This window comes from Musa acuminata, chromosome BXJ1-10 (assembly GCF_036884655.1).
Source record: "Musa acuminata AAA Group cultivar baxijiao chromosome BXJ1-10, Cavendish_Baxijiao_AAA, whole genome shotgun sequence".
NCBI lineage: Eukaryota > Viridiplantae > Streptophyta > Magnoliopsida > Zingiberales > Musaceae > Musa > Musa acuminata.
This window is the reverse complement of record NC_088336.1, coordinates 15406246-15416746: the sequence shown is the minus strand read 5'-3', so window position 1 is coordinate 15416746 and position 10501 is coordinate 15406246. Positions and strand designations below refer to the sequence as shown.

General features: G+C 52.0%; 2 protein-coding genes and 1 non-coding gene across 3 annotated transcripts; 1 reads left to right on the top strand and 2 right to left on the bottom strand.

Moving 5' to 3' along the window:
* LOC135595114 (uncharacterized) lies at positions 1-339 on the bottom strand. Its single transcript, XM_065085632.1, has one exon. The coding sequence runs from the start codon at positions 337-339 to the stop codon at positions 1-3; it is 339 nt and encodes a 112-aa protein (XP_064941704.1).
* A 7725-nt stretch (positions 340-8064) lies between these two features.
* On the bottom strand, positions 8065-8225 carry LOC135596295 (U1 spliceosomal RNA). The gene has a single exon (XR_010480917.1). It is a non-coding gene; the product is annotated as a U1 spliceosomal RNA (small nuclear RNA).
* Positions 8226-8308: 83 nt separating this feature from the next.
* LOC135595222 (fructose-1,6-bisphosphatase, chloroplastic-like) lies at positions 8309-10253 on the top strand. Its single transcript, XM_065085856.1, has 4 exons — positions 8309-9036; positions 9115-9339; positions 9412-9918; positions 10008-10253. The coding sequence occupies exons 1-4, from the start codon at positions 8359-8361 to the stop codon at positions 10077-10079; spliced, it is 1482 nt and encodes a 493-aa protein (XP_064941928.1). The 5' UTR covers positions 8309-8358; the 3' UTR covers positions 10080-10253.
* The last annotated feature ends 248 nt before the right edge of the window (positions 10254-10501 follow it).

Sequence of the window (10501 nt, the reverse complement as noted above, 5' to 3'; positions counted from 1 at the left end):
TCAAGGGCGAACCTTACGGTTGTAAAGTCGGGTTGTAGCTTTCTTGTAGACCAGGGTGCGTAGGTGCGCCTCGGCCCTTTTCTCTTCAAGGAGGTTTAGGTTAGCCCTGAGGCCCTCCTCGAAGTTGTTTTGCTCGAAGGTGGCGGTGCACAAGGTCAGGAATACCACCTCGGGTGGAAGGACTGCTTCGGTTCCGAACGCCAGGCTGAGCGGGGATTCCCCCGAGGCGGACTTGGGGGTCGTTCGTAGCACCCACAGGACACTAGAGAGTTTGTCCACCCTGGACCCAAGCGCGCTCGAGACCCTCTTCTTGAGTCCTTCTAGGATTGCCCGATTCATCACTTCAGCCTGGTCGTTGGTTTGGGGGTGTGAGACCAAGCTGAACTTTAATTATATTCCGTATGATTGGCAGTAGGCCTTGAACTTTAGTGTTATTGAACTGAGTTCCATTATTGGTGATGATAGCCCTTGGGATCCTGAACCAGGTGATGATGTTCCTCTATGTGAAACCCTGAACTTGTTTCTCCGTAATGGATGCTAGAGGTTCGGTTCGACCGACTTCGTGAAATAGTCAACCCCAACTATGAGGAAGCGTCGATGTCCCAAAGCTGGAGGAAAGGGCACGCGGAGGTCAAGACCCCATTGGGCGTAGGGCTAGAGCGCATCCATCGGGGTGAGAGGGAATGCTGGCTGGTGATGCAATCGGGCGTGCTTTTGGCACTGTTGGCACCACTGTACATATGATTGGGCGTCTTGGCGCATGGTCGGCCAATAATATCCATGTATGAGGATCTTGAAGGCCAATGTCTGGCCGCCGTTGTGCTCCCTGCAGATTCCCTCGTGGAGCTCGGCGAGAACCGTCTCGGCCTCAGGCAGCGCGAGGCAGCGTAGGAGGGGTTGAGAGAAAGCTCTTTAGTACAACTTTCTGCTAATCTCACAGTACCAAGCATGGGTTTGCCTTAATCGATGTGAGGCCGTCGGGTCATCAACTTGTGTCCCGTCCTTCTTGAACCGGAGGATTTCCTCCATCTAGCTTGGCGAGACCTCGGTCCCGGCGATGTCGTGGGTCGGCACTATCGGGGCCATGAGGAATTCGGGTGCCGGGGCTCCTCCCAGGTCATTAGTAGAGGCCAGTCTAGCCAAGGCATCGGCTCGCACATTCTGCACCCGAGGTATCCTTTTAACCGAGAGGTGATTGAAGCGGTGAGCAAGTCGTCTTACTTCCGCCCGTTACAATGCCATGGTTGGGTCTCGGGCTTTGTAGCTTCCGTTGACATGTCCTGCCACCAGCTGAGAGTCGCTGAAGGCCTCGAGGTCATCCACATGCATTTCCAGGGTGAGGCGCAGTCCGTGGAGTAACGCCTCATACTCGGCTTCGTTATTAGTGGCCTTGAATCGTAGCTGAAGCGATCATTCGTTGGTTTCTCTGGTCGGGCTCCTGAGGATGCGTCCGGCCCCTGCTCCCTCAGTGATCGTCGACCTGTCCACATGCAGGGTCCGCGTGCACTCACCGTGTCCCTGTCCAACGGCATGATCCATGGGGGTTAGTTCGGAGATGAAGTCGGCCAATACTTGAGCTTTTATGGCCGTCCTGGGGGCATATTGGATATCGAACTCGCTTAGCTTGACTGACCACTATAGCATCCAACCTGATACATCGAACTTCGAGAGGATTTGTTGCAGGGGTTGGTCGGTTATCACCTTGATTGTGTGGGCTTAGAAGTACGGTCACATCTTTCATGCCGTCTTTATCAGTGCGAGGATTAGTCTCTCGATCGGGGGGTATCGTACCTTGGGTCTGATGAGAATGTGGCTGACATAATGGACGGGTTGCTGTGCCGATGATGCCTCTCGGGTTAACACCGAGCTGACCGCCCATTCCGAGGTCACCAAGTAGAGACTGAGGACTTCGCCCAGCTCTAGTGACGCAAGTCGGGGCAGTTGAGCGAGATGCACCTTGAGTTTCTGGAAGGCCCCCTCGCATTCCTAGTTCCATGTAAAGGTGTTGGTTTGTCGGAGCGCTCGAAATAAGGGGAGGTACTTGTCTCCTGATCATGATACAAATCTATTGAGTGCTGCCAGCCTCCTGGCGAGGCGTTATACTTCCTTGATAGAGCGTGGAGGCTGCATCTCTATTATGGCCCGAACCTTCTCTGGATTTGCATCTATTCCTCTCTAGTGGATGACGAACCCAAGGAATTTTCTCAAACGAACCCCGAAGACACACTTTGATGGATTTAAGCGCATGCTGAACCTCTTGAGTGTCCGGAAAGTCTCCACTAGATCGGCCAGGTTTGTGCTTGCCGACTTGCTTTTTACGATCATATCATCGATGTACACCTCCATGTTTCTCCCGAGTTGTTGTTTGAATAACTCATTGACCATTCTTTGATATGTTGCCCTGGCATTCTTCAGATCGAAGGGCATTACTTTATAGCAATATACTCCCATGTTGGTATTGAAGGCGGTGTGCTCCTGGTCTTGCAATGTCATTCGGATCTAGTTATATCCCAAGAACGTATCCATGAACGTTAGAAGTTCGTACCTGCTGTGGCATCCACCAGTTGATCTACTATCGAGAGTGGATAGCAATCTTTGGGGTATGCTTGGTTGAGATCGGTGTAGTCAACACACATCCTCCAGCTCTCATTGTGTTTCTTAACAAGGACTACATTTGACAACCACCGGGGGTATTTCACCTTGGTTATGAATCCAGCCTCTCTAAGGTGATCTACCTCATCGCTGATTGCCTTCTGTCGATCGGGGGCGAACTTCCTTGGATTCTGCTTCACCGTTCGAGCCTCGGGGTGGATGTTCAAGTGGTGCTAGGTCACTCTCGGGTCGATCCCTGGCATGTCTTTTGAGGACCATGCGAACATATCAACATTTCTCTTCAGGAAGTCGATGAGCTGGAGCTGGTTTGCTTCTAGGAGTGTCATCTCAACTTTCACGATCATGTCGGGTTTGTCCCTCTTCAAGTGTACCTTGGCGAGTTATTCAGGGCGCTCTAGGTGCGTCGGTGTCCTAGCTTCCTCACGGGGATCCGAGGCTTGATGAGGGCATGACTTCTCCGAAAGAGTGACCGCTGTAAGGTAGCACCGCCTTGATTCTCTTGGATCGCTTCGGGATTCCCCGACCCTTGCTGAAGTCAAAAATTTGATGGCCTAGTGGTAAGTGGAAACCACTGCTTTCAGTTTGTTGAGTGTCGGGCGGCCGAGGATGACGTTGTAGGCCGAGGGCAGGTCGACTACCATGAAGGTAGTCATTGTCATCTTGGCTCTCGGTTCTTCCCCGATGGTAATGGGGAGGATGGTGGTTTCGAGTGGGGAGATAGAATCTCTCGTGAATCCGGTGAGCGCCAACGCCATGGGAGTGAGGTCCTCATTAGTTAGGCTGAGCTTCTTGAAGGCATCGAGGTACAGCATGTCGACAGAGCTCCCGGTGTTGACCATCACTCTCTTTACCCGAGTGTTGGCGATCCGGATGGAGATCACCAAAGTGTTGTTGTGGTGGGAGCGTTTGACCTCCTTGGTTCCAAAGGTGATTTTGGTCTCGAACTCGGGTCTGGGGTGTTTTCCCACCATGCTGCAGGCGTAGGCCTTCCTTGTCGTCGAGCTACTACCGCCAGTCGTCGGTCCATCGGCAATGACATTGATTTGTTTCTCGATTGGACCCCTGAGACGCTGTCATGGACAAAGTTCTAAACAGGATATTTAATGCAATACTTATGTATATCTGTGCCTTTCTGTTTATTCATGCTTTGCACAACATGTAGAGGAACGGTCGAAGGCTTAACAGCCCCATATTAGTTAGGTTTGGTAGCCTTCTTAGGCTTGTAAATAAATGTTATGTCATATGGACACTTGTAAGAGATATTTGGTCTGTAGTGGACCATTTTGACCCTTTGTCGTGCAACCGTTCAGAGTTTGTAAAGTCTGTTTGTAAGTTGCAATGTCTATGAAGTGTTTTCGAAATGTTTGCTTATGGATCCCGAGTGAAGCACTTTCTCTAACCCATTTTCTCTTTTATAGGTCCTAAGAGACCATGAGAGGTTTCGGGGAAGCTGACCTTTACGGACGGACACGCAAGGGTATCGCACGACTTGGGCAAAACTAGTTATGTTCATGACAGATGGTATCAAAGTGGGACAAGCACTCATAGAAACACTTGACATACAAATGTGGGGGACTTAGCGGGGCTGCGTTGAGGGCAGTCAGCACATGCGTGACTGTTTGGGGGAAAACGAGCATAGAGATATAGGGAAAATGAGTCACTCGGAGGAGCGGGCATCTAAGATTGGCATTCAGAAGAATGGCCAACCCTTCGTGCAAGAGGCACCACGAGAACAAGCAAGCTTGGAAGAATGCGAAGCGCACAAAGGTTGGGATGGCTGAGTTCGAGCTACGGCTCGACGTTGACAACTATACTTAATGGTACTCAAGGCAAGCGAGGTGCTTAGTAAAGGATGAGACCATGCAAGGTAAAATGAGTTACTCAACGACTGAAAGAGTTGTGCAAAGCTCACGGAAGTGAGGGGAATTGCTAACTCAAAGAATTCGATACTCATGCAATGGCTTGTATGCGAATGATGGAGTGTTCGTGGCTATCCCAAGGCGACTGAAACTTGGTGCCATGGAGTATTGAAACCTTCTCTTCAGCATAAGAAGGATATGTCCATAGGAGGTTGAAGTGTGCAGTGAGTTCAGCATGTTGCTAGGCCTTGAGGGGTGCAGCGCGGGCTATATTGACGTAGAGTCACAATCTAGTAAGTGCATTTGCAGGAGGCAGAACAATGTATAGTTTGTTCAGCAAGGTGAAGTAGTCCAAGGGGATGGTGGTCTCCGAAACTTTCAAAGAGAAGGAAACGAAGAGAGATGTTGCTCCAACGAGATAGATATCTAGGAGAGATAAGTATCGACTCTATAGAGGGAGAATCGTGTGCAACAAACCACACATGTTGAGGAGTAGTACCTAAAATACAATAACTCCACGAAGCTCAATGGATCGAGCAAGCGGCAAGGAGTCGTCGCATGATCTCGCTTGAGAGAATGCATTGGTGGATGCATTGCGAGATCAAGTCGGGGAGCAAGCCAAAGCAACACAAATGAAGGCATACTTGGAGTCGATATGGAGATCATACTCAAGGGAGGACTGACCCATGGAATGGTGGGCGCGAGGGCCACCATCAACTCAATGCAAAACGAGGAGCGGAGCAACTTGGGTGTAACTTGGCGAAGTACCCAAGCCGCATGAAGTGAGCTGGCATAGAAGACGAAACATGGAGCGGAGGCATAGAGCTTTCCTTGAACAGAGGTCAAGGACATGAACTCTTGTAGAGGCAAGAGCAGGATCATGTTGTTCCATGGGTCCTTCATTCTGATGGAGCGGACTCATCTTGTATGGTGCCAAAGATAAAGGGAGCTTTTGGGCACATGCACCTTATCTCGGAGAAGCATTTGATTGATGAAATAAGACAACTCAATTTGCGGAGGCGAAGTTCGGTTTAGAAGGCCTTGGCACGGGGCAAGAGGATGCAGAGGCAAGTACTCTTGAATCTGATTTTCGAGGTCATGGCAGTCTTCTGTATCATGGTCGTAGTCCCGATAGAACCTGCAATATTTAGATCGGTCTTTGTGAGTAGCCTTCAAGGGGTTGGGTTGTCGCAAGAGGCCTTTCTCCTTGATCTAGAGAAAGATCTTGGTACGAGAAGTGTTCAGAGTCAGAGGCGGGGGCCTCGGGAGTAGCTGCTCGGGTCAGTCGGGCTTCCTGCGGGGCTGCACCGGTGGCGTCGACGTCATTCCTCGGGCTGGCTCCACTCTTGGCCTCTTGTGATCCTCACGCCTTCTTGCCATTAGGGCTTCGGAGGCAATATACTGATTGGCACGTTGAAGTATCTCGGGGATGGTTGCGGGCAGATTCTCAATCAATGACTAGAAGAACCTCGAGGGTCTCAGGCCCATCAAAAACACCTACATGATCAAAGAGGGACGGGCGTCCGGGAACCCCCGGATTTCGACAACAAAGCACACCATAAATTGTGAAAGTGATTCGTCTTCGCGTTGGGATAACATGAGTAGCGTGGCCATGGAAGGCCGGGGTCGTACGCTAGCCATGAAGTTTTGCTCGAACTCTCTTGCGAGCTGATCAAAGGAAAAGATCAAGGACGACCATAATCGGCTGAACCATGCTCGTGCCGACCCTCTGAAGGTGGTTGGGAATGCCCGACACATCAGGGCATTGGAGGTGTCGTAAAGGACCATTTGTGCTCGAAACACGATGACATGTTCCATAGGTTTGGAGCCGCCGTCATATGTTTCCAATGCTGGGAGTCTGAAGTTGAGTGGCACAGGTTTGTCCTGGATTTCCTAAGCAAATGGGGATCCACCCGAGTTGCCTTCGCCCGACTTGCTGCGCGACTTCTGGAACTTGTGCTAGAACTCGTCTAGGCGTCAGTTAACCATGGACAGCTGGACCCTGAATGAGCCATCCGCCGAGTCCGATGATAAGGTATCGGGATCGGGGGGCGTGGAGCGACTCGGAAAGGTGTGGGCACGCTCTGCTCGGGGAGGCTTCTTAGGTTTACTGTCTGCTCTTAGGATTCTCCTATCTCGACTTGTTCCCTATTCGGCCTTTGTTATGTCGGGTCGGTCGAGGGAGCTGCTAGCTGCATAATCTGCGGGATGAGCAACACAATTGTTTGCATCATTCATGCCAAGGTTTGTACCTACTTGGCTAGGACAAGGAATGCCTCGGGCGAAACAATCGAGGGTCCTGCAGCATATCTGAGGGGAGAGAGCCCTGGATCGTTAAACAGACGCCAGTAGCGATCCGACATCAGAGTCGGAATCCCCCCGTCCCTAAGGATAGGGAGGGGCTGATCGCCGAGTCCGAAATGGGGGCAATCATGTGGTAGCTCTCCCTTGGGGGGGAACTCTTGCGAAGTGCTCCTGCGACATCGACCCTCCTTCTAGCGTGAAAAATATTGGTGAACTAATGCGTCGTGGCCGATGAGTCAGCACGGCTTGGTCCACAGTCGATGTCGAGAGTTCTCGATCAGTTGGGCGAGGCGCCGAGGGTGGCTTCATCCGCAAGTCGGGATGCCGACGTCGTCTGAGGAAAAGCGCTTCACGGTCGGGGCACTAGCGTCGTCTTCGGGGAAGGCGTCTCTCGGTCAGGGTAGTCGCACTTCCGGGGGCGATAGCGCTCCTGCATAGAAGGCCCTCGTTGGGGAGTTCCCGATTTTGATCCCTCGATGACTAAGTTAGTGGTTGATTCTCCTTTTTCCTTTTCTTTATTCTTCTCCTGGTCAGATGTCGGTCAGGGGCTTTTATACTACTATGCAAGGTTCGACCGTACGCAAGTTTGGTGCGATGACCGATCCCCGAGGAGCGAGGTGATACTTTTGTGCGGTTGCCATCTCGGAATGCGCGGAACGATGCCAGGCAGCGCCGTCCCAAGCCTTCCGGGACGAGACGTACCGAGGAGCATGACTTCTGACTCGACGCGTGGGGAACCCCCCTCGTGCCGAAGTGGCAGAGGCGCGAGTGATGACATGGCTGGAGTCCAAAATAAATCTTATCACTTATTAAGCATCAAAAAGAGAAGTCGGGGATGATAGTTACAATGGTGTATGAAACCGGAACAACAGCATCAAACTTCAGGGTAGAACTAATGTGAGAATCCGTGGAGAGATTCGCCGGAAAACCGTGCTGTGAGACTCGTTTTAAGCTTTTCCGCTTTGAAGATATTATGTAACATTACCATTAAGCTTAAAACAATTTACAAGCAACATAAAATTTGAAATTTCTTTGGGTGGGGGCCGCGCGAATGCGTACCGAGCCTTCCCTCTCCCCGAATCTACTCGATGCGGGACGAAAGCCTCGTCAATTCATTTACCGGTAGCTATGGAAAGAAACGTGGGATCAGTGATCCTTGTTAAGCGTCAAGAAGAGAAGTCGGGGTGAAAAAGAGTGCCGTAAAACCGTGCTGTTAGACTGGTTTTATGCTTTTCCGCTTTGACGTTATTATATATAATATTAAGCTTAAAATTTGAAATTTTTTTGGGTGGGGGCCGCGCGAACGCGTACCCCCGCTGCCACAAATTTCGACGTCCACTCTCCCGCTTGGGGAGATGGTAGACCAGCGCCCCTCCCACGTGCAATGGAGGTCGCGGGCCCAGACTATGAGCCTTCTTGATCGCCCATCAACCCCGTCCAGGTAAGTATGGAAAAAAAGTGGGCGAAGACTCTCTTTTAAGCACCGCTCACCTCTCTCCTCTTCGTGTTCCAATCGATGTGGGACTAATCCTCCCTGTTTACGTAGGGGCAGTGAGTTATTACGGCTTTTTTTTCTTTTGTGATGGAATGCATAGTTGTCATTTCTCGATACAGTCCAAATCTCTGGGACGGAGAGTTGAGAGCCACAAAGGACGGGCTGACGATCCGAGCATTACCGTCCTCACATCCTGCAACTATCCTATCCACACTTCTGCGGTCACGCAAACCCTATCAATGGCCAACCAATCCGAAGAAGAAGAAGAAGAGGAAGAAGCAAAGCAGCAGGGAGGAACACCGGAGAGCCACTGACATGGCGTCGGCCACATTAATCCCGGCCGCCTCTAAGCTTATCCTCTCCAGTTCTTCAACCACCCGTTCCTTTCCCCGCCTCTCACCCTTCAGCAATGTAAGCTTACCTGGCCGCCACCGCAGTGTCCTTTTCGCAGCCAAAAGAGCCGCGGGCGACGGCGGCAATAGGTCGAGCGCTTCGTGCGCCGCCGTCGGCACCGCGGCTTCCGAGGTCGAGACCAAGAGGAAGAGTAGCTTCGAGCTCCAAACGCTGACCACCTGGTTGCTGAAGCAAGAGCAAGCTGGGGGCATCGACGCCGAGCTTACCATTGTGCTCTCCAGCATCTCCATGGCCTGCAAGCAGATCGCCTCCCTGGTGCAGCGAGCCGGCATCTCCAACCTGACCGGAGTCCAGGGCGCCGTCAATGTCCAGGGCGAGGACCAGAAGAAGCTCGACGTCGTCTCCAACGAGGTCAGTCCATCATCACCTATTCAACCGTGGCTTCTTTGCTCCGACGGTGAGACCACTTACGGACCATGCATGTAACAGGTGTTCTCCAATTGCCTGAGGTCGAGTGGCCGAACGGGCATCATAGCGTCAGAGGAAGAAGACGTACCCGTGGCCGTGGAAGAGAGCTACTCCGGCAACTACATCGTCGTCTTCGACCCGCTCGACGGGTCGTCCAACATCGACGCCGCCGTCTCTACCGGTTCCATCTTCGGAATCTACAGCCCCAACGACGAGTGCCTCGCCGACATCGGCGACGACGAGACAGTATGACCACCGATTGATTCCCCAGCTCATCTCACTCGACACCGTTCTAACCCTTGGACTTGGCAATGGCAGCTGGGCCAAGTGGAGCAGAAGTGCGTGGTGAACGTGTGCCAGCCGGGGAACAACCTTCTGGCCGCCGGCTACTGCATGTACTCCAGCTCCGTCATCTTCGTGCTGACGGTGGGCAAGGGCGTGTACGTGTTCACGCTCGACCCCATGTACGGGGAGTTCGTGCTGACGCAGGAGGACGTGAAGATCCCGCCGGCGGGGAAGATCTACGCCTTCAACGAGGGCAACTACCTGCTGTGGGACGACAAGTTGCGGGCGTACATGGACTCCCTCAAGGATCCCGGGCCCAACGGGAAGCCCTACTCCGCGCGCTACATCGGGAGCTTGGTGGGCGACTTCCACCGCACGCTGCTCTACGGGGGCATATACGGGTACCCCCGGGACAAGAAGAGCAAGAACGGGAAGCTACGGCTGCTGTACGAGTGCGCACCCATGAGCTTCATCGTCGAGCAGGCCGGCGGCAAGGGTTCCGATGGCTACCAGAGGATCCTCGACATCGAACCTCAAGAAGTAAGTACACACGAATGCTGCACGTCCATCATCATCATCATCATCATCATCATCATGCTCTGCTGATGCTCTATGCTATCATGTGGCAGATCCATCAAAGAGTTCCTCTGTTCATTGGGAGCGTCGAAGAAGTGGAGAAGTTGGAGAAGTTCTTGGCGTGATGACTGCGAACTCAAACAAGAATCATCCGCCATTGTTGTTGTTGTTGTTGTTGTTGTTGTTGGTCCGAAGGACTTTGTTCTGAGAAAGGAGAACCTGTAACACCTACCATTGTTGGAAGTTGCACTGTGAAGCACAAATTGTTGGATGGATATACAGCTTCAATTTCTTGTTTTTGTCCTCGAATCTCTAATTACAATTTGGTCTTGTATCTCTAAATCTGGCTCAAGCACTCCTCCTACATAGGATTCGAATCCAAGAAGGATTGGCTAGCTAATCCGGGCAGCATCTGACAAGGACAGAAACAAAGAATCCATCTCCTTCCACAGAAAAGCAAAGAGAGAGGTCCACCCGAGCAGCACGATGTTGAGGTGACTACTGCAGAACTTAGATTGCACTCGCGAGAGACGATTGGTGGCGGCCG

Excerpts from the sequence above, each read along its gene's own strand:
- LOC135595222 (XM_065085856.1), top strand. The coding sequence starts at position 8,359 with ATGGAATGCATAGTTGTCATTTCTCGATACAGTCCAAATCTCTGGGAC. Across the intron at positions 9,340-9,411 it reads ACATCGGCGACGACGAGACA|CTGGGCCAAGTGGAGCAGAA; the intron begins GTATGACCACCG and ends TGGCAATGGCAG. Across the intron at positions 9,919-10,007 it reads TCGACATCGAACCTCAAGAA|ATCCATCAAAGAGTTCCTCT; the intron begins GTAAGTACACAC and ends ATCATGTGGCAG.
- LOC135595114 (XM_065085632.1), bottom strand. The coding sequence starts at position 339 with ATGAATCGGGCAATCCTAGAAGGACTCAAGAAGAGGGTCTCGAGCGCG.